At 28.2% G+C, this 24,926-nt stretch overlaps 1 protein-coding gene across 4 annotated transcripts in view; it reads left to right on the plus strand.

The window, feature by feature from the left end:
- Nucleotides 1-24,926, plus strand: part of LOC136982976 (neural-cadherin-like) — a 420,472-nt gene that overhangs the window by 109,999 nt on the left and 285,547 nt on the right. For all 4 annotated transcript variants that reach the window (XM_067279558.1, XM_067279559.1, XM_067279560.1 and 1 more), the window contains exon 12: nt 18,348-18,537. In XM_067279558.1, coding sequence (XP_067135659.1) covers nt 18,348-18,537 — 190 coding nt within the window. The remainder of the gene's footprint in view (nt 1-18,347; nt 18,538-24,926) is intronic.

The following is a 24,926-nucleotide window of genomic DNA, read 5'->3' on the forward strand; positions in this document are numbered from 1 at the left end:
TCCTTTTTGTGTAAACTAAAGATATGCATAACTTTAAATGATATATTATTTAATAGAAAAATTAAAGATGTGCTTATTAGATCTGAAAACATTTGTTTTATGGTAAATGAGCTCAGAAAATTTTTCCTGAGTATATCAGTTAAATATTTCAAATTCATTAGTATCTAGTGAATTATTTGGCTCAGATGGCAGATTACACAAGTTATTTAATAATAGATATTTGAATTCTGAAAATTCCATTTTCCTATTGCAGATAATTTGGTATTATTAAATATAGAAGTTAATTTTATATTTAATATATTCTCACATTTTAAAAATTTCTTAATTATGACTACAGAATGAGACCATGCATTATTATGCATTAGACATTTGCTTTCAATTATTAAAATAAAATTAGCTTTATACTGTTTAAGTATTTAAAAATGTTTTTAGTAAATTTTTTAAGGCTTTTTGAGACTCATATTCAAATTCTAAAATACTTATTTAAAATAAAAATGAAAATAATCACTTTTTTTTACAAATATTACAAGCTTCAACTTTAAATTTGAAATGAATAACTACTATAACTACTAATTAAATACCTAAGAGTATTATAATCAATTTTATAATATACCTGTTTTCTCTATTTGTAAACTTTTTGTACAAATAAAACAAGATGATTATACCAAACAATTACAGGGCAATAAAAATTATAATAACGTTATGTTAATAACTATTTAAAGTTTTATATCTACTCAATACTCTTAAAATCCAATACAAGGATTCATCATATTTTCCTCAACATTATTTGTTAATCACAGATTTTTTTCAGAATTATTATTATAAATTTTTCAGATTTTCTGAAAAGAATAACTTTAGTATTTGTGATACCAAAAAATGACTTGTTTCATTTAACTTCAATATATTTTGTTTTGTAAAATTATCAGACAATGCTGCAGAATATTTGTTTTAGTTAAAATCTTGTTAAAATTTAGTTAAATTCTTTGAGTCTCATATTTAAAGACATGTAGTTACTTCTTATATAATATTATATAACATAGATTTCAAGACATAAAATAATGGAATTTTGTAAATTTGTATTTTCTTAAATTTAGATATGCTTTTCTTTCCATTTTTAACAAAATGACAAATTGTTAAGTTAATAAGACAGATATTTTTAATTATTTGCTTCTTTTACTTCTTTCTTCTTTTAAGTTTTCAAAATTTTTTATTTCTGTAATTTAAATAAACTTGTATTTTTTATTGATCTTCTGTTGAGCAAATTGTTATTTTATCACCTCTTCAACTGCTTGCATAAGCTGGATAGTTTAATCTACTCTCCAAAAACTTTATTTCTTTATTTTCACACCAATCTTTCACGTGGACATGGACAAAAGTTCAAAATTGAACATGATTTTGAACTTTACTGTCATTTATTTCAAAGTTTGAAATTTTATATTGTTTTTTGTCAAATTCCAAAATACAATAAAAACTTTGAGATCTGAAGAAGACCTATAATTAGGTTGAAAATGTTTGTGTTCAAGATTAAATTCCTACTGGTATGAAAATAAGGTTTGAAAGGTTTGGTTTTTGAAAATAAGGTTTTATCATCTCATGCATATTCCTTAATTTATGTATAACTTTCTTGATGATATTATTTGTCATTTTAATTTATAAGGAGATATGGTTGCATCTTTTCTATGTATGGAAATTATATAGTCTTTAAATGTAGAGAAGGAGATATTGTGAAACTCCTCTTCTATACCTTTTTTCTGGAATAAAAGAAAGAATTTCCCATATTTCAATATCTCAAAGGACAATAATGCAAAATAAGATTATTTATTTTACTATATTAGAAGTTTGTTAATCCAGTGCACCAGTGGCGTGCCGTGACATTTGATGATAGGGAAGCTGTGTTTCTGTAAGAAGCCGACTTTCAGGGGCAATCAGTTACTTGCGCGTCAGTAATGGTCTAGGGTCAATTTGTACATGTGTGGTGGCTGTAGAGACAAAGACGACAAGTATCTGACAAAAACCGTTTATTTTAACATAAAATAAACATACACTATGTACAAAATAGTTTGCTTTAGGACAATCAGCCGTTCGGACATCCTGAGCGTCGATGTCTTCTTCGATGGTCGATCGAAGGTGGCCCCGGGACAGTGGCGTTGACAAGTCTGTAAGGCACGGCGAGACTTCGTTCGTTGGAGTCGGGGACACGGTCTAACTCCGAAGTGGCACGGGTTACAAGTTGGCACAATAGACGAGAAATTGTTTTTTTTTTTTTTTCTTTTGCACGTTGACACGCGACGTTTTGGTTATTCGGAACGTTAATCGAGTGCCAGGTGTCCTCGATTGTCGGAGATTATATCAATCTCCATTCTTTCTTTCATCCATTTTGATTGGTCGTTCTCCCTCAATCATGCTTCCCGAGTGGTCGGTCCCTCGTTACTAAACGTAACGAGACTCTTACCTGGAGCACGAAAAAAGTCAAAATCGAAGACGAATTCGATCTTCCACCGATCATAGGATGACTTTCTTCCGCGATTTATGGTTTCTGCCTGGCAGTTTGATATAAACAATGGGTGTCCGACTACAAACGACTTTTACCTATGTTTTTTTAAACTAATACATTTTTCTCTAAATTAACCGTTTTTTCATGTCTTTCGTGACGGGTCAGACCTGTCTGGTACATGACATTTCCATAAATGTTTTAAATAAATGCTGGAAATGGCAAAAATAAACAATTTATGTATTTTAGTTTTAAAATACAAATAATACATACATAATACAAATTGATATGATGCAAACAATAATAGAAAAACTTGTTTTGTTTTTAATTTTTTTTAAACTAACTCTATTTGGCGATTTTTTCCGCAAAGTCGTTAATTACTTTATCATAAAAGTCGCTGGTGGTCGACTCCATCAACGTATTTAAAAGCACTTTTTCTATCGAAAGCAACGCTAGCGACGACAATTTTTCCTCCGACCGAGTGTTTCTGGCCAATGTATGAATTCGCTCCGTAGTCGAAAAACTACGCTCAACAGACCCACTGGTAGATGGTACCGTAAAAATTAATGATATTAAATCATATAATTCTTTTAGTACGTCTTTGTTCGGATCGACATTAATTATAATATGTTTTATGTCTAAGAGTTACTTGTCAATGTAGTCCGGACACAAATATAAATATTGCGATTCGCTACGTAATTTAGATAAATCAAAAAATTTCCCATAAAATTTACTTACTTTAAAGAATTAAAACACGCTTGGAAAAATTGTTAATAATTTTAATATTATGAAAAACATTTAAAAATGATAAAAATTCTAAAGATTTTGTCTGAAAATCTGTCAATATAATTATAATTTTCTTTTAATTATACTGTAATTAAATATAATTTTGCAAAGAAACGTACATAAAAATAACATTGAATACTCTTTACTTTTTAAATCTTAAACAATTCACTTAGTCAGATAGCTCCCTATCCAATGGCTAAGGGATAGAATCGCTGGAAGCGTTACACGTGTGTAGCTTCCACCAGCTAAACCGGCTGAGGTTGGTGCTCTGTAAAGCGCATGCGCCAATGCCCTCTGGCTGCTTTACACCATTCAGTTATTCTCGCCATGAAAGCTGTCTCCGAAGCGCTTCCATTCTGCCACTGATATTCGAATATACAATAACAATGTTATCGTTTTTTTCACATATAGTATAGAATTTATTAATAAGATACATAATGCAGTTATAATAAAATATTAATTTTAAGTAATTCAAAGTACGTTAAAATATGAAAATTTATATTTTAGAAAATACAAGGGAAGGTCATTGGAAAGTGGAATCGGCGCTTCCATCGCTTCCAATGACGGCACGCCACTGCAGTGCACAATAATCTAGAATATCCAGTAATGTGGCAGCTTCTGAAAAGTAACTAATTAGAATAATCCAAAATTGTCCAGTAATGATTTGGCATGCATTGCACAAATCAGAATTTGTATGGATTCCAGGCAAAAGTCTAAATGAAGGTGGATCTGTAGTTGTGCATGTTGCTATATGTTGTGAGGTTGACTGTGGATTTGAGAGCATTGTGATTAATAAAAATGACTCATTTTATTATAAAGTTTTGAGTCAAATGCTTTCACTGGCACCTAATGCATGTTTATTCCACAATCACTACAATATTTCTGCAACATTCAGATTGAATTCGACTCACCTACTTTTTCAAAAATCCAAAATTGTCGTGTAATGTTACATTTTTGATAATTAGACCTTACTCTAGTCCCAAATGTGCTGGATTAACTGAATTAATGAACTTGTATTATATGAAAAGTCTGACACTTGCATTTGTTCATATAGAGCTGATTCTAGGATTAATCTTGATTAGGAAAGGAATATCTATTTATGTCTTTTAAGTAAATAATAGTAAGACACAAATCATATGTTGATAGTGTGAGAAATATTTGTTGATTGTAATAAATACCTTTAAAGATTTTTAATTATTTAAAATGATGTTTTTAAATCACATGCTAAAGTACACATGAAATAACCAATAATTTTTGACGAGTCTCTCTCATCTCTAAAATCGTGCTGCTGTCAATGGCTGCACACCTTAGAGGTATGAAGGAGTGCATGTCAGGAGTTGCAATTTGGCATAGAGTATTTGGTGCCCAAATCATGTGCACATAAAATAAACCAGACTTGTAGGTAGTCAGGGGACCAAAAACCGGGTCAAAATAAAATACAAAAATGCTGAGATTGTTTCTACAAACAGGTGCAAGTGCTAGATTTGTGCATGCGTTGCTTATGCTCTCCGAGACATAATCTTGTCACAAGCCGTTTGCTGTTCTACTTGTTTTAACTAAGATGACTATAAGAATAATTAAATTTAATTATTATGCCTTTGTGTCCTTTCTATCTTAATTTAAATTTAATTCATTAATTCATTAATTTAAATTTAATTCATTAATTCATTAATTTAAATTTAATTCATTAATACTAATTATAAATTTAAAATATCATAATAATTATAAAAATAAAAAAATAGTAATAAATTGTTGTTAATACTAAGAAATTACAGTATTCTATATTGTTATATGAAGAATTATTAAATTACCAGTATTATTTTATAATAAGCTGTTATCTTATAAACCAGGCCTGAACAAACATTTTAACTTTTTATGTTATTTTGGTTAAATAAAAAGTTAATATAAATTCAATCATCATACAAAAAGATTGTGATCTTTATAACAATGTCATGAAATAAAGAAACTTCAATATTAAAATAGGTGTGTTTTTGAAATACATTATGTAAATAATTTTTATTGCATTAATTTTACTAATAATATAAAATAAAAATCTCATTTTAATGTATAATTTAATAATCTTATTAAGATATTCAATAACATAACAGCAAGATGGCGGAGCAGTTAAGGTAGCAGATTACTGCTCTGGGGAACCTGGGATCAAATCCAAATGGGTCAAAAGCCCTAGGAATTTTTTGGGAATGGTCCATCCAGATATATCAGGCCTCGTCTTTCACTACTCGCCTACTCTATTGTGGGCTTGCTAAAAAAAAGTTCTCTTAGTGTCTAAAGGGCAGAAAAACAAAAAGAAAAAAGATATTTAATATATATATATATATATATTTAATATTATTTATAAATTAAGGAGATAAATGCAATCCTTTTGAATTGTATATCATTTTGTTCTAAAAATTCTTATTATTGTCTATGTTTGTCAATTATAGCATATCTATCAAACATTAGGTTATACAGTATATGTATGAGGATCATTCAAAAAGTTCTTAGAATGAAATACAGATGGCAGTAGTATAACTGAAAGTTTTAGTGCAATGGAATGTGTCATCTGTTATATGAATACAAGTAAAATTTGATGTAGCTTTATCAATTACTTTTTGTTGACATCTGTTTAGATAAGATACAAAATGAAAAAAATTGAACTTTGTGCAGTTATTAAATATTTTGCTGAAAAAGGTTTATTGGCAATGGAGATGCATACAAATATAAAAAATACTTTAGGAAATTTAATTATTATGCCTTTATGTCCTTTCTATCTTAATTTAAATTTAATTTGTATACTAGTACTTTTTATATATTAACATATTATTATATATATATATTTGTTAATATATAAAAAGTACTAGTATACAAATTAAATTTAAATTAATACTTAAGGAAACTTTGCTTCTTCATTTTTAACAGTTTCCAAGTGGACTTCTGAATTTAAACATGACCATGAAGGTCTGGAAAATGATCCTCACAGCAGATTTCCAAAAAGCGCATCAATATCAGAAATCATTAAAAAAAAAAAGAGCCCACAATATGATTTTGCAAGATTGACAATTAAAGGCATCTGACATTGCTAAAGGTGTAAGCATCTCAGATGGATTAGCACTTCATATTATGACTGAATAATTATGTATGAGAAAACTTGCCACAAGATGGGTGCTGCATTTATTAACAATTGGACAAAAATGCATTTGTGCTCAAATTCCTCAAATCTTTGGACCATTTCAAGAACACTACAATCAATTTTGTGTGCAAATTTATTATCAGAGATGAGATTTGGTCTACCATTACATACCAGAAACAAAGAGCAGTCAAAACAATGGACAGAACCTGGATGCTCAGCTCCAAAAAAGTCAAAAACAGTTCCATCTGAAGGAAAAGTCATGGCATTGGTTTTTCTGGAATTTTAAAGGAATTATACTAATAGATTATCTTTCAAAGGGTATAAAACAATAACCTTTTGTAATTATATATTTTATAATTTTTTTTCTTTTATTTTTAACCAATACCAAACTATAATTTTATAAATATATTATATTTATAAAATATAAAATATTTTTGTATTTTTTATCGTAATTCGGTAATAATGATATCTAGAGTGCATTAGAAGATTCAAAAAGTAAATGAGCATAGAGTTTTAACATTGTAAGTATCTTGATATATGTAAGCTGGATTTACAAAATATGTTTTTGTTGTTATAAGTAACTGCCAGGATATTTTTATGAAAGGATAATAAAATTCTGATGAAACACTGCACAAAAATTTTATGAGCCATTTTGATGTCACTCGTTTTGATGCTGTCACCTTGTGTGGTCTGCACCCCTAGTGATATCACTGCTTACAACCATATTCACCAGCCGAGTCTCCAAATGAAATTCACACGATCTCAGGTTCAACTGATTTGAGCCATGTCTCATATTGTATTCACTATATTTATTTGATGCAAACTTAACTGATTCTTATCTTAAGTCAAAGAATTTTGTTAGGATCAACATGATTGATCAAAACAGATTATGAGGTTTTGCCATGTATAATGCTTGCCATGCTCAAAAGAATAAGCACACAGTTTATGTAGTAACCATAACTATTCTAGTGTGGTGATTTTAGCAACTTTAGTATGGAAAATAAAAAATTTAATATTTATTATAAAAAATTATTATTTGAAACACATACAAGACATCTATACCAGCATACCTCAAATTACTATTATTCAAAGAATTATTATTAGAACTGATTTAAAAGTACAGATGCTCCTCGACTTACCATGTTTCGACATATGATATTTCACACATACAATGGCCAATGAGAGTGAACTGGAAGCATGGGAAAATGGTTAGAATTTGAATTCAAGCTGCTGTACTAATGTGTTAATGATCTTTCTTGAGACTTTTTCTTATATATAATATCTTTTGTTTTTTTAGTATACTGATTATGTTTGCAAAACATAATCAATTATGAAGCATTTTTGGGTTAATTGAAAATAGTTCATTAAAAATTAGTGCAATGATTTATGTATAAGACAATAAACCAAATGATTGCGATAATTAATTGGGCTATTTTTCACTGATATTAATAATTTTTTTTTTACAGTGATCATTTAGTTTATAATTGATACATTAGGCTTAGTGATGACTTGCAACATCCTAAACTGTCATATATATACATGACAGTTTAGATTGTTAGGATGTTGCAAATCAGCACACTGGTAAGTAGATCTTTTCTGCAAAAACAGTGTGTAAGTAAATAAATCTGATAAGCCAGTAATAATTTGATTATTATTATTCAACATTATTAGCAAAAAAGATTGAGAATTCTTGAAGGGACCAATAGTCAAAAAAGTTTGAGGACCCTTGGTTTAATCAATACCTTATTTGATTTTATTGTCATCTAAATTTTATTGATTTCGAATGGAATATATCTTTCAAGGTTGTCAATGTCATCATCTCATGTACAGATTATCATTATTACTTAATTCATGTAACATTAAAAATTTGTCTCAGTGATCCATGTCTTCCACCTTGTTTACTCCATTAGTTTATTCCACATATGTGTTAAGTAACAAGTAGAAAGTGACCAAGGTTTAATCACCATTATTGGCAACTTAACCTCAGCTTTCTCTTGGTGACTTTAGTCTGATTGAGTCTTAGTGAGTAGAAAAAGTAACTTTGAGCTATGATTGGCATTTTAAGCTACCATGCTGAATACAGTTGTTAATGTATTGAAGAACTATTTATAGCCATAACAACAGTGGAGATTGAATTTGTGGTCATTTAGAAGTATCTACACTTATCTGGTATTTCTGCAGTATTCAGTATATTAGGACAACCATATTTACTGTCTATAAATTTGTGATTTGTTTTACTACTATATCTATATATGGGATTAAAAGTACACACAATAGAAAATTTTTAAGAACCATATTTTGTACTTCATGTGCATTGTATCATAAATATTATACATTAAATTAAGTTTTAATAAAAGACCAAGTTTTGGAAAATATTGTAAAACCCAGTAGGTTTTTGATAGAGATAGTATGGTAATTCTCTGAGAGTTATTTTAAATAGAGACTGGAAAATTATCAGTAAGTTATTAGCTTTTAATCTTTCAAGATTTGATATTATTGTTTATCATGTGGCATACTTTATCCATCATCTCTTTTGATGGGTGCAGTGGTGACAACAATAAACAATATTTTAAATTTATTATTTATGGTAAGCTATATATTTTAATTAAACAAGTAAAAGTAATTTTTAGTATTTAGTTTAAAATTTACAATAAACAAATTTTTTATATTTTGCATAAAAACAATGTTACAAATATTTGTTGTCAGTTGTTCACTTTTTAAAAAGTTACATTGTTTTGACTAGATGTTTTTTCATGTATAATTACTATGCAAGGAACATGTCATTATCATATTTTGACTCTCCTACAAATAGTGCATTGTTCTCTTTTCCTTTTACTTGATTGTCATTGTTTTGGTTCCTCATCAGCTACCATTTTTCTAACTAATTCTCTTATATTAACAAGCAACTTTTTAATTTTCACTCTTTCTTGAATGTGGGGCTTCACTAAACCTAAAACTAAATTTACTTTAGAAAAATTCTCCTTGGTTCACTTCCTGTATTAGTTTATTTTGAATTGAAAAGCGTATCTGTCTATTTATACCTACAATGTTCACTAGAGAATAGAAAATGGCATAAGGTCATTTTTGGGTGATTCTTGATACTGTGTATGTAGTTTCTGCATATTTGATAAGCAGAATATGTACTTCCTTTCATCATATTGTAATCCACGATAATAATAGGTGTCCCAGTTTTCTCATTGATTTCTTGTTTTCATGAATAGTTGAAATTGGGATAATTGCTTTATTTATTTATTTATTTTTGGTATAAAACCAACTTCTCTCACAATCCTTGGGAAGGATAAACTGTGGCAGAACTAAAGCACGTTAAAAACATAGCAATAAAGCACGGGTATGGTCGAAGCATGATACATAATTTATTGCGCAGGTACGCCAACCAATTAATGGCACGCCATACACATAGCACACAGATAGACACCCATAATCATAGTAGCAACCAATCATGCACAGTGGTGCAATACAACCAACACCTAAGTTCCATTTATAAAGAAATTGCTAACTGTAAAGACACAAAGATTGCATATAAGAGATCTAACACAATATAGGCTGTTATGCAATGACAAAGACAGGACAGAAGAAAGTCAAGCACTGGGTGTCTATATGGTTCCTCTCAGAGACCACAGATTCCAGCGAGATCTAGTATACATTGGATCCACGTAGCGCTCACTAAGCAAAAGAATACAGGAACATGGGTATGATATCTCCAACCAAAGGCATACCACCGTCCTAGCTGCCTATGCCACAGACCCTGAAATACAAGCCGACCTCCATAGGGCCAAATTGGTAAAAATGTCAGATCAGGGGCCATATTCTGGTCACCGTCTTTAATCTCTCGTCTCTCACAAACCTGTTGCTGATTGGCTAATCCAAATGATTAGCCAATCAGTGACTGGCTTGTGAGAGATGAGACCCTAGACGGTGACAAGAATACAGCCTCAGGTTCAACACTTTCGCAACCTTGAAGCATTGAAAATACACGAAGCCGGCCTGGCTGGCAACTGTATTAATGCAAAAGATGCTGCCAATATTTCGTATGCATGGAGGTGGTGCTATGAGAAAAAGCGTAAACAACACTAGCATGTTGCTAATGTTTCTACACCAGCAAATACATTGTATTATTTATTCGTGGGGATGTAACAATATTTTTATCACTTCAGTAGCATGTATGGTGAAAATTAGTTTACAATTTTTAAATAATTTGGAATTTAAAATAATTTTAAACACATTGTTCGAATTCCAGTTTCAAATTTTATATTTGTCAATAGCCTGACGAAGACCAAGTTTTGGTTGAAAATGTTGGTTTTTATCTAAAACTATTTGTACTGGGATATAAAAAAGGTTTTTAGTGTGTTTATTTTTGGTATACTAGCTATATATTTTTTGAATTTGAAAATTGAGCTGCCTACTTCTCTTTGCTTGCTAGGCAGAAAATTTTTGGGAATTTCTCTTTTATTTTTTTTTCCTGTGTGTTGAGAAAAGTAATATCATGGCTAAATAAATTCTTTGTTAAAGGTTAGCTTGAATACCAGTTATCTGTTGTCAAATTATTTCTATAAGGTCCCTTTATAAGGTTATAAACCCTTTATAAGGTCGATAAACCTGTTAACTATATCTTCTAGAGAATTTGGAATGTGAAATGGTCCTTCAGGTTCTTTCCACAACATATCTTAATATTATGAGTGAAAAATGCTTTAGAATCAGTGAAAGCAAAAACTTTTATGCTATACTTAGCTACTATATTGGGTATATGCTGATTAAAGCTGCATTATCCTCTGAATGACATTAGTTTCTCATCAGTTGTGAGAAATTCACTAGGCAAATAAAACTTTTACAATTTGCTACAAAATGATCAAGAATAAATCTTATGATAGCAAGTTTGTCAATTTGTTTTTGATTAATTAATTCATCTGCTTTTATCATCAAACTGTAAGGTGGCAAGGTAAAAACAAAAACTTTTTCAGTGTCAACACACTAACAGCTCTACAAATTTTAGAACAAAAGTTCATATTTCTCTCAAATTTATTTGCTGCACTGTTTTACTCCAAATAGATATGGGATACCTAGCACATCCATAATATCTGATCTCGAAATAAGGTTTGCATCCCATTTTTGAGAATAACAGCCAGAAATGCAAATATTCATAATTTGTAAGTTTGTATAGCTCACAATTTTGCCTATCATAATAGAGTCAACAGTTTTTAGGAAAAAGTCTATCTCAGTACCATGTTCTGAAAGTAAAGCATTCATTGCAAACAGAAAACATTTCTTTAACGAACTTTTTGATGGGTTATGACAAACTTGTTCTTCATAGGAAATTTTTTCCATTTGCTCTCCTCAACAAGACAATCTTTACACTTATTCTTTTTACTTTAAATATTCTGTATATAATAATAAAAATCAAATTTGGGATCACAAATGTCTTTTACATCTGAAACCTCTAATTCTGAATTAGAGTTATGATCACTTTGATGTATGAGTGCCATCTCTGAATCAGAAAGTTTGCCATGAAATAGCTTTATCTTATTATTAGAAGTTTCTAGTAGAGCTTTTAAAATGGATCATCATTTAGTTTAAATAAAAGTAAGAGTCTATAATGACGTTACTTATAGCATTAATTGAAGCACAGAATCTCTCCTGTTCATTAGGAGAGAACTAATGGCTGGGTACAGTATGTATGTACTTGTCTTTGTTGGTTTAGTAAGAAATTATAACAGATGAGTTTCTATGGCACAAAGGATTTTCATATTTTCTAGACAGTCAAATGCTTTTCTAAAGATGCTTCAATACTTTAGATGAAAGAAGAATTGTTTGATCAGTTCATAATTATGAGTTAAAATTAGCAAATTACTGATATCATCACATAATCTGAACTCACTTTGGAATAGTCTTTCAAATACATATAATCTACAGGTTAACTGCACGAATTATGGTAATTTACAAATTTGTAGTCTATTTATTTGTCTATTTAATTTAGTATTAAATTTTTATTTTTTGACATTAGTAAAAGATGTAATGCTACAGTCTTCCATATGTTTGTAATGTTTTCTTCAGCTATAAGAGACAAATAGCTTTCATTTGTAACTTTAACAAATAAAATTGATATAAATAGCATTGCTAATGTTGTATGCTTGCAATTTTTTTAAACCTTAAATGTAAAAAAAACCTGCAGAAATATTTGCTGCTGTTGTGAAGTTTTTCTGTTTTCATTATTTTTTAATTTAACAGTGTTCTCATTAGTAATGCTAATAAAATTTTTTTTAAATACTCAGTTATATATTGTTGAAAAAATATATTTTTTGAAGATAAATTACATATAAAAATATGTATATTAATAAGCATAATTAATTAAGCATTTTTAATAATAATCACTGAATAATTTTTTTGTTAATAAATATAAAATTACAAATTATTCTCTCTATTAACAATGTGTTCAATTCTAAAAACGTCTATTTTTTTTTCTAATTTATTTTAAAAATATCAATAACTGTTCATCACATAATCTAATGAACAGAATTATTGATATTTTTTGTTATTTATTATTAAATTATATTTAATTATTAACTATTTATTATTATGAAATTATTAACATTTAAAAGTCTAAATATGATTATTAAATAATTAAAGAAAACAAAATTATATAAATTGAAAAATTATTGCATTACTTATGGATGGATATAGATCATAATAAAAATGAGAAAAAAATTTAAATATTAGATTTAATAAATCAAACTAATAAAAATTATTAGTTTAATTTATTTAATATTTTATTTAATGCTCTAAGAATAACAATTTTTATTGACAATAAAATATGAATTTAATCATCATTAAATTTAATTAATTAACATTGAAATTATTTTTTAAGTATGAAATGAACATTCTCATAAAAATGATTTAATAATTTTCTTTTTTTAACATTTACTAATCATCACTATTATATTAGATTTATTCAAAACTGAAATAGCTTTAAAAAAAACAAACCTATTAAAATTATTGATTTCTTTTATTGATTAAGGATTTACCATTTAGTTTTTCTTTGTAATCATTTTATTTTATTCTAGAATTAGATACTAGATAATTTTCTGTTGTTGATATATATCATTTACAGTAAATTATCTAGATTATTTTAATTTAACATCTAAAATTTATTAATTATTATATTGTTAATTTGTTTTTAATTTAAAACCAAATTCTCATTTGAATTTATGTAAAAAATGTGTTAATTACTTTGTCTCTCTCTATTATTTTAAATTATTAAATTAAAGTAATACTTTTATTTATTTAACATTACATGCATTTAATGTTTTAATACTGAAGACAAAGAGAAATTGGTTCAACATGAAGTTAGAAAAATTTATAATAAACAGAATTTTAAAAATTCTACTTCATAAAATGGAAAAATATTTTAAAAAGTATTTTATACTAAATAAAAAAATTCTGAATTGGTGTGATGATTTATAATTATAAGATGTTTTGAAATTTAATAAAAATATTGGAATTACCATATACTGTATATTAAGAAAATTTTCTTGGTATTTTATTATTTAATATATTTTGAAAAGTTAAATCTTAAAGATTTAGTTTTATTGCTCTCAATTAATCTTCATTTTAATAGATTGAGATAATGTCAGCTGATAAAAATCATCAGATGACAAGACAATATTATAAGATTTAACAGTTAAGTCATATAATTTAGATTAAACTAAATTTAAATTAATTATTTAAATCTAAATTGTTTAATCTAAATTAATTAATTAAATATTATAATTATTAATTTTAATAAGAGATGGTGCCTAATGCCTAACTCTAGTGCAGTGGTTCTTAACCTTGCTGGAGGTACCGAACCCCATCAGTTTCATATGAGCATTCACCGAACCCCTTTTAATTGGAAAAATAAAATATAATTTTTCAAATTCAAAACACGTATATATTTTATTGGTCCACAAAATAAACAAAACCATTACAGAACAAAACATTACAAACAAAGAACAAAATTTAAAATCAGTGTGACTGCTGCTGTTGCCTTTTAGACACCAGTTCGGAAATGCGAGGCTTTACCTTGGAAAGTGCCACTCGCATGTCATTTTCTCAACTAAGTCTGTTCCTTTTCTTCGTTTTAAGGTCCAGCATCCTCGAAAAGGATTGCTCGCAAAGATATGTTGTCACAAACGGTATCAAAATCTCCAGAGCTTTCTTCACAATAGCAGAGTACATTACTATTTGGTGGCACCAAAACGATGAGAGCGTTGTTGTTTTGAAGAGTTGCTGTTGAACCTGGCTCTGCTGAATTTCAATGATTTCATCCAGGTATGTATCATTGACATCTGTTTTCTCAACATCAAACGTAAACGGCTGCCTCACCCATGCTGGATATAACTCTCTTGAAGGGAAGTACCCTTCAAGAGACTTTGCAAGCTCGTCTAAGTGCATGGAAATTGCGAGCTTCAGTTCCCCCGATACAGAAATATCTCCGATTCCAGGCACATCATAATTCTTATTTACACATTCGTCTAGCAGGGTAAAGTTTGCAAAGTTACCGTTTTCTATTCGTCGTTTCCACAACGGTAGCTTTTTTTGAAACGTCTTCGGGGCTTCTTCCGCTTCGATGATGTTGACACCACCGCCCTGCATCTGTTGATTCAGATGATTGAGAGCTGCGAAGATATCAGCCATGTATGCAAGCATGAGAATAAATTCAGAATTTTTGAAGCAATATGCATGACCATGTTGGTGCTCTTGCAAAAACAGGGCTAATTCCTCACGTAGGGCAAAAACACGATTCAGAACCTGTCCCCGGGATAACCACCGAACGTTTGAATGGTACAGAAGTACCTCGAATTCAGACCCCATTTCTTTACACAACTCCTTGAAGATGCGGTGCCTCAGAGCACTATTTCGCACATAGTTCACGCATTCCACTACAATTTTTAAGACTTCTGCCAGTTTTGGAGGCATGGTTTTTGTTGCCAATGCATGCCTGTGTAGAATACAATGTGTAACAACGATGTGTGGTGCATCGGCTTTCACTAGCGCACCAAAACCAGACTTTCTTCCCAGCATGGCTGGAGCTCCGTCCGAACAAACTGCAGAAACCATATCCCACGAAAGATTATTTTCTTTGAAGAAGTCATCCACAAGTTTCTTTACATTGGCTGCCTTAGTTGTTGTTGTAAGAGGCTTACATAATAAAAAATCTTCCTTTATAACGTCGTCTTTCACATAGCGCACAAATACTGCAAGCTGACTTAGATTGGAAACGTCTGTAATTTCGTCGAGTTGAAGGCTGAATTTTGCCGGGCTTGAAATCAGATCTGCAACTACTTGGGCCAAGATATCTTTGCTCATGTCGTCTATTCTGTCACTGATGGTGTCATTTGAAAGAGGAATTTGGGATAACTTAACTTCAGCCGCTTTTCCCAGCATGATATTCGCCATCTTCAACACGGCTGGTTTTATGAGTTTTTCACCAATATTGTGTGGTTTGCCCTGCTTTGCGATAAGGTAAGCGACTTTGTACGATGCTGTAAGGATCGGTTTATCGATGGGTACAAAGCCGAGGACAGGCAGACTACCCTTTTCATCAAATCTGGCCCTCTTCACCTTGAATTCAGCGAGTGTTGTATTTTTGTAATTTCCATGCAGATTAAAGAAGTGTTCTCTTAGTTTTGCCGGTGCTAGACTAGAATTGCTCAACTTGGCATTGCAAATCATGCAACAAGGATGCTGACTCCCATCACGTTCCGTTATACATGTGAATTGATATTGTACATATTCGTCCGACCACTTTCTTTTTTTGCTCGACATAGTATGAAGGGATTAAAATATTAAAAAAGAAATCACACGACGTACAATCACGACAGTCACAATTCGAATACTGGGCGCACCAAATTTCCTGCAGCATAGAAAGGCCAAGCGATGTTGCGTGATCACCCGCAGCCAATGATAGCCGAGTGGGGCGTGTCATCCCGAACGTATGAGTCGGGTGTGTGCTTGACCGTCTTGCAGGTCGTTTATACGTGTATTCAATTGGGACCTCTTCACTTCATTTCAGTTAGAGAGTAGTAGAAGTTAGAGAGTAAGAGAAGTTAGTTTCCCAATAGAACACACGTTATGTAGCATTAGTTTTCGAAACCAATACGGTTTCTACATCACGATGACGTCAGGTGGTTGACCTCTGCCGAACCCCTGAGACTGATTCGCCGAACCCAGGTTAAGAACTACTGCTCTAGTGCCAAATTCATTTTTTAATCTATAATCATATATTCAAAATTTAGCCTGATCATTTATGGCAGTTGTTGGTGTATTTGCTTATGATATCAGGTTTCGTTTGATGTGTATATTTGTATATAGGGTACTTTGCTGGGGTTGTGATGGCTGACTGAGTGTCTTGAGTGGATGTTTCTGGCCGTGGGCGCTGAAGGCCCAGTTGGCACCGTAATAACCATTGATGGTTATATCTAAGTCATATAATCTTGTATTACCCTGTTATGGTAATTTTTATTGTTTTAGAATTGTCAGTATGTTAAATATTAATCATGTTAATTATGTTTATTATAACCTTTAAAAATGTCATATTGCTGATGTCAAATAAGAGAAACCCTATTTTTAAAAATAGGAATGTTAAAAACTTTTAATGGATAAAAATACAATGTGAAATTGTTATAAGGATTGACAGTTCATGACTGAATGGTTACTTATGATCAATTGTACATGTGACAATGTCTATACTTACATATGTGGTACCATGAGGTTTACACAGATAAGAGAATGGAAGTAGCAGTGTTCTATAATATCAGAAGAGAGAGAATATAATATTATATTAATTTAATGACTCACAATATTTTAGCTTTGTGGTTGGTAAATTTATACATATTTCTTTAGATGGAAAAATGTCACAAGTTTTAAAGCAAATTAAAGTATTTCTGAAATATGGATGATGAACTAAAGTCATGATCAGTAGATCATGAAACTCTGGACCAAAAAGAAAAAAAAAAACAGATGAAGGCTGCTCTGGATGTCTCTCCCTCAATTTTGTTTGACTTTTTGCTCTTGAATATTTGGAGCAATGGTCCAAAATGCCAATTTGCCAATCAGCATAATATCCCTCATCTTTACATTAGACTTTTAGCCAATTGAATATTTGGAGCAAAGATCCAAAATGACCATTTGCCAGCTTAGTAAAGTTTTCACATATTGGTTAAAGCTTGGAGTTTTATTTGAATGTAACATTAATTTGAACTGTCTTCAAGTATTACACACTAAAACAAAATGAAATTCAATTAATAATTTTATTATTAACCAAATTTCATATTACTTTAAGTGTTATGTGTAACACTTGTAGATATTTCAAGTTAACATTAAAACTATTGTTAGTAATATAATGTATTTTAATGGGTAAAATGTTTTTGGATTGATGTTCATCTTCAAGAACTGAACATTATTACTATAAAAAGAGAACAATAACCTTTGAGAAAATATAAGAAATGAAAACAACAAGAATTAAACATTAACTTTCTTCACATCAATGAAAGTTTAATGTGATAGGAAAACATGGACAATATTTCTCAACTCTATATAGTAAAATTATTAAAAATTGCACATTGACAGAAATCCTCATCAATTTCACAGTTTGTAGATCACCGTGTTTATTTTAAATAACTAAATGCTGTTTGATTGTAATTTTATAGTTTTGATTAATTGCTGTTATAATTCCTTTAAAATATTTGTTTATTTAAATGATGAAATTCCTTTTATAATGTAAAGAAAACAAATTGAAACTATGTGTCAAAGTAAAATTTTGCAATGTTTTGAATTAGACTCTGAAACTGTTTAACATAATATCTTATTTAATTTTCAAATAAATGTACATATTTATTTATTAATTATAATAATTACATTATTAAATTAAATAATTTATTTTTCTAGATCTGGCATTCCTGATAATCCAACAGTATTTTATACATTGATGAAAGGAAGCACAGAACAAACAAATAAAAAGGATACATTTTATTTAAGTCAGAGATCAGAAAATGGAGACACTTTGGCTGATCTATATGTTAATTATCCATTAGATTATGAAAGAATACAACAGTATAATCTTACTGTAAGAGTTGAGGTAAGAATTTCATGAGATATTAAGTAAATTTTATATTATGTTTGATAATTACATTAACTAATTAAGTATATGAATTCTATGGATCAATTTGAAGATTAGAATAAAGATTAAATTACATAAAAATTTCTAATATAAAAGATTATCCAAAATATTTAGATATAAATTGTCTAAATTTCTACTAATAACATAAATTTAATTAAATAAGACATGCATTACAAAATTATGTTATAAAACTAATTTAATTACATGTTTATTAAAATGAAAATGTCAACTGTAAAAAACTTATTTGTGTAAAATAATGTCATATTGTTTTTTTATTTACAAGTCAAATTATGATACAGTTGGTATATATCATTAAAATGAAGAAAACTATTTTGAAATAATTAGAAAAAACAAACAAATATATTTTTCAACAACTAAATAAATTTTTTATATTATTGTTTGGAGTTTTGAATTAATTCATATTAGATACTATTTTGTTTTAAATTTTATAGACATTACTGTAGGAAAAATTAATAGCATTTATAGTAAAGATTAAACAATACTTAAAGCAGAAATAATACAATCTTTAAAAAACTGCCTAATTAAAGAAATATTAAATGTTAAGTAAGACTGAAAAGGGATTTTCCACATATTATATAATATGAGAAATATCCCTTTTCAGTTTTATTTAACATGCACTTTCCAATAATATAATTGGAAAATGGGTTTATAAAGCCTACAGCCCTTTGGTTATGTATGGACTATGTTGTAGCATATGCTTAGGTATAATGATTTGAATCAACTTGCCTGAGAATAGGCTTGAAAGTGCTTACATGTTTCTAATGTAATATACACTTTAGTATAATTCAGATATTAATACTTCACTAAATATAATGAAAAGTACACTATGAAAAAAACACCTTTAAAAATCCAGCAAAAAAATTTTTACTAATAAAAACGTTTTTGAACGGTTTTACCAATCTTCATCAGTTAAGATGACACAGATTGTGAAAATAAAATGCAAATTTAAAAATAAACGTTAAGCAGAATTCTAAAATAAATATATAGATACATAACTGAAATTGTAGTTGTAAATAATAAATAAATAACTACAGAAATAAATTAAACAATAAAAAATAAAAAATAGACAAATAAAAAAGTCTATCATCAAACCAGCATCAAATATAAATACTACATGATATCTAGAAAAATTGGAGATATTTAAAGCGCATAAAAGAATGGGTTGCATCAACCATAGGGACACTGATGGATTGGCTACTGCATGGTAGTCTTTTTATGAATATTAATTTATTGTGGAGTTTTTTTATTCGTCTATTTTTTTTTTATTGTTTAATTTATTTCTGTAGTTATTTATTTATTCTTGACAACTATGATTTTAGTTATGTATCTATATATTTATTTTAGAATTCTGCTTAATGTTTATTTTTAAATTTGCATTCTATTTTCACAATCTGTGTCATCTTAACTGATGAAGATCGGTAAAACCGTTCGAAAACGTTTTTATTAGTAAAAATTTTTTTGCTGGATTTTTAAAGGTGTGTTTTTCTTATTGACTATTTTTATCCAGTTGAAAGAAAAAATATATTGAAAAGTACACTAAATTTTAACAAGCTTGTATCACATTGCTTCATAAATAAGTATATACTGTTAATAAATGAGCTGCTCACTTGCCAAATCAATTAACTCTACAAAACAAAAAGTAAAAAATTGATAATATAAATTATTTTTAAAATTCCCTTTAAACTTTAAATTTAAATAAACATTGCAGAATGTATTTTTATATATATCATTATATTAAAGCATAGCTTTAATGTAACAATATATAAAAATACATGTTTTAATATAATGATATGTAAAATTAGTTACACAAAAAATTTGGAAATAATAACGATTATATTAAGGATTTACAAATGGAGTTAGTCAATTTGGCCTGTGAACGGCTCAAATAATAATTTTACTATTAATATCATGATGCAGTTGAGTTACTTAAATAGAAAGGAAAATAGTTACTTCAGTTTCTTTTAGGTAATAGATGTATGAAAAAGAATTTTTTCTCAAAATAGAGAGAAAAAAAAAGAATGGATAAGAAATAGTTGATAGAGGAAAAATTATTAATATGCTGAACTCTTTTAATTGGTTGCATTCCTCTAAAATTTTTGTAGAAATAAAAGTCATTAGTTATATTAGAGCCCATGGATTTGAAAGTCTGTTCTAACATTAGAGTTATTGAGTTAAAATCTAAACCTAAGAAAATAGTTACATTGTCTAAATAGCTTATATTAGAAGTTTCAGAGGCCAGCTCTAGGATTTTGAGACTTCAGGCAAAATATATTTTTAAGGTTTATTAAAAGAGTGATGGAGGTAGAGGGTAGATTTATTTACAATAATATGAACATTTTTAATGTAACAACAGACAGTAGAACACAAGGTAATAAAAATGTGTACAGTAGTTTGTACACATTTTTATTGATTGAGTTATGTTGTAAGTATGCAACCATTTATCTGGAATCATTGGGACCAGACATGTTTTGGAATTAAGACGTTTTTTGATTTTGGAATGGTAGTCAGGGAAATTAAAGGTCAGGAGCTTAGTGTGAATATTGCACAGTTTATAAATACTAATTGGTAAGTATTATTTATTGTGTTTATGTTTAAGTGTAACTAATAACTTTATCTTTATTCATAAAGATAAAGTTATTAGTATACTTTCTGTTTCTAAATAAAACATTCAGTAAAATGTCATACTGTTATGTTTGATGATTTACAGATTTAAACTAAACACCTGTACATATACTTGCAATAAACACAATACAGATGGTTTTTTTCCTGCTTCTCACTGTTATCTGTGGGAGAATCTGCAATTCTTTTTACAGGTTCATAGTCTTCAAAGTCTCAAAATCAAAAAACACTAAAAATATTAGTAGGCCACAGAAGCATGTCTGGTAGGAGCACTGAGATATGACTGATGCTATGCATATATATTGTTTGCTCAATCCATATCACATTTATACATGAATGAGCTGTGTTGCACATGCTCAACCCATGTACTCAACTCATAACTTATATACAACATGCTCACATGGGTTGAGCTGAGTATGTGTGGCATCAAGACACATTGGGGCATCAAACAAGAGCTTTGATATGTAGACAACGTCCATAAAAAGCTTTTGGAATTTGGAATTCTGGATAAGGAACTGTGTACTTGTAATTTAAAAGTAAACATTATTTGTAAGAAACATTTAACATTAACATACTGTATATACATTAAATATCAAATACAAATATAACATATATTAGCATTTAAAGAAAATTGTTTTATTTTTCCAGAAACTTATTCAAAATACTAATATTCAGTAACATTTGTTATGGAAATGTATTTAATTTGTTTCTACTGAAATTGTTTTCTGTTTTCATCAATATAATAAACAAATATGTTGAATTCTTAATTAATTACAAATTATTACATGGTTTAAATGACCAATTCTGAACTTTATGTAGATCAAATTCGATATTTACAATTCAGTTTACATATTTATTATTCGTTGAAAAAGAAAATTAAAAATTCTAAAACATTAAAATAAATTATGGCTTCTTGATTATTGCTATTTTATAACAGATAATATATATAGGATAATCACTTAAACATCTATCCAAGGACAAAAGTGATCTTTTCAGCAATGTATGAGTTTGAGCATATGGTACATGCATGTTTCAGTGATAAAATAACTGATACTTAAATAACTATACAGGGGTAAAGATTAAGTCATTTAAAAATGTCACAATAATGATAAATTAATGCATTCAGTAAAATAAAATAAATCCTTTAACAAAGGGACATGAAATCACACAATAATTCAGCAATAATATGTAAATTTTTCAAACATCAAGATGCAGATCATGAATGTGATCTTGGTGAATCATATTCATACATATGATGCCAATGTCTGTTTAACAGCCAACATGATGTCTGTTAGGTGAGTTAGGTGATTGAGTACAGTGGCAATGCATTATACTCAAAAACAATTCTCTAACAAAGTAAAACTCACTTTTTTGTAATAATTGCTGCAATGTTTTCTTTATCCTTTACAGTTTGAGATTATTTGTATGTTATGCTAAAGCATTATAAATTGATTTTCCTTTAGAATAAGCATGCTTCACATGCATACACTTGTACAATGCTGGAAAGATCTCTTTTGCCCCTGCATAAAGATTTTTATCTATAAATATAAAATCTAATATAGTCAAGTAAGTTGTTAAAGAAAGAAATAAACACAGAAATTATTTAATAATGTTAAGGATTTAAGTAAATTTGTAATTGTATGTAACTTTTCTAATATTACTTATGGATGAGTGTAAATAAAATTTATTTAGTTAAAATAAAAAAAATAATGAAATGAATTTTTAGATAAAGAATTGTATAAAGAATTATGTTTTATGAAAAAATCTGTAAATATATGCAAAACAAACAAAAACATATAAGTTAAAAAGTTAAGTACTAGAGTAAATATTTTCTGTTTAATAATCATATATATATGTATGTGTATATATTGTACTGTATATATATTTTATTTTATTAACATTATGTCCAGAACAATAATAAAATATAAAAATATTCACAAATTAGAACAAACAATAAATGTCTTCATATTCTTATCCTTTATTGTTTGTTCTAATTTGTGAATATTTTTATATTTGGTCATACTTTTATCTACAAAAGAAAATAGAAATTCTATAACTATTGTCAAGAAGAAAAATCAAACAGTCTTGTCATTTGAATGGTCTTCCTTAGATAAACAAAGTATAAGTTTGGCAGCAGTACTTCACTATGTATTTCTCTACATTACTTTGAATTTCACATACTAATATGTAATTCATTTTATTAATAATAATAATAATTAATATGAAATGTTCATATTATCATTTCATAGTTTGAAATATCCATTCAAAACAATTTATATTAAATAACGTTGGTTGACAATATATCAAATGATATCAACTGTTATAATTTAATGTGAATTGTTTTGAATGAATATTTCAGTCTATGAAATGACAATATGAACATTTTATATAAATCTGTTTCATTTAACATTAACAGATATCATTTGAATATCAATTGATGTGAAGTGTTCATTTGCCATTTTACAGTCCAAAACATTCATTCAAAACAATTCATATTAAATGATACTTGTTGATAATATTTTAAATGATAATAATTAACATATTTTAACATCTATTGACATTTTAATTTAAATGATTCCAGTTGTATTGTTCAAATGATATCAATTGATATTTTTAATACTGAAAGTTTATTTTCCATAGTAAATTCAATATATGCTAACTTTATATTTGTTTTAAATGTTAGTAGTAAAAGATGGGTTTTTGAAATTAAATAAAAATAATGATAAATAAACAAATAAAGACAAATTGAATACAATTCAACCAACAAAAACTGGATAATTATAAACAAGGCACAAATTAAACCAACACATTACATCAGGCTTAGAGATCTATATTTGAGGTATTGTTTTAATTTTTCTACAACAAATGGTGTTTCTCCATCATTTAAAGATCAATGTTCTATGTTACGTTTTACTTTTGAATACCGATGCTTAACCTGAGATAGTTGAAAGCTATTGAAACATTTGTTTATTGGTAAATCTTAATTTCTTTTACTGTAGTTTGGTTTAATTTGTGTCTTAGCAAATTAAATTTATGAAAAATTTTAATATGCAATTTTGATAAGATTAAAAATGAAATTGTCCTTGCAATATTTTCTATTTTGTAAAAGAACTAAAACAATAAGAAAAGAGACATTACTGTTTTTATAGAACTAAAATATTTATATTTAATCTTATAGGTACCAATATTTATTATTGAGAATAAGTCATTTTTTTGTAATTTAAAACCATTTGTGTATCAGCATACTTCAACAATAGTTTTTATTAAAATAGAATAGAATACAATACAAAACAGTATACAATAGAAAAACAAGTTATACATACATTTTAATTTGTAAAACACTTCTTTAGAGTTGCATATTGTTTTAGTACAGTTTTAAATTGTCACTAACTGTTTTCACTAAAATATCCAATAGATTAGGATGTTTTAGTGAAAATTTTACTTATCTTTTGATTTTGAACTTATTGTTAGACAATTGCATTTCATAACTTATGTAAACATTTGTATTAAGTGAATGTACTTTGTAATGTTAACACTAGATTTGATTAATTTAAGTTACATTTATTTCTTTTTAATTTTTAAAAAATAGATTGGGTTGGCTCAAAGTTAAGTCTCACATTGAGCCAAGCCAATCTATTTGAAAAGTTGGTACCAATGATTGTATCCAGACCCAAGTATTTAAGTTTTAATTACATTAATCTAGATAA

The sequence above is a fragment of the Centruroides vittatus genome, unplaced genomic scaffold (genome assembly GCF_030686945.1).
Source record: "Centruroides vittatus isolate TY-2023 unplaced genomic scaffold, ASM3068694v2 contig_875, whole genome shotgun sequence".
Lineage (NCBI taxonomy): Eukaryota > Metazoa > Arthropoda > Arachnida > Scorpiones > Buthidae > Centruroides > Centruroides vittatus.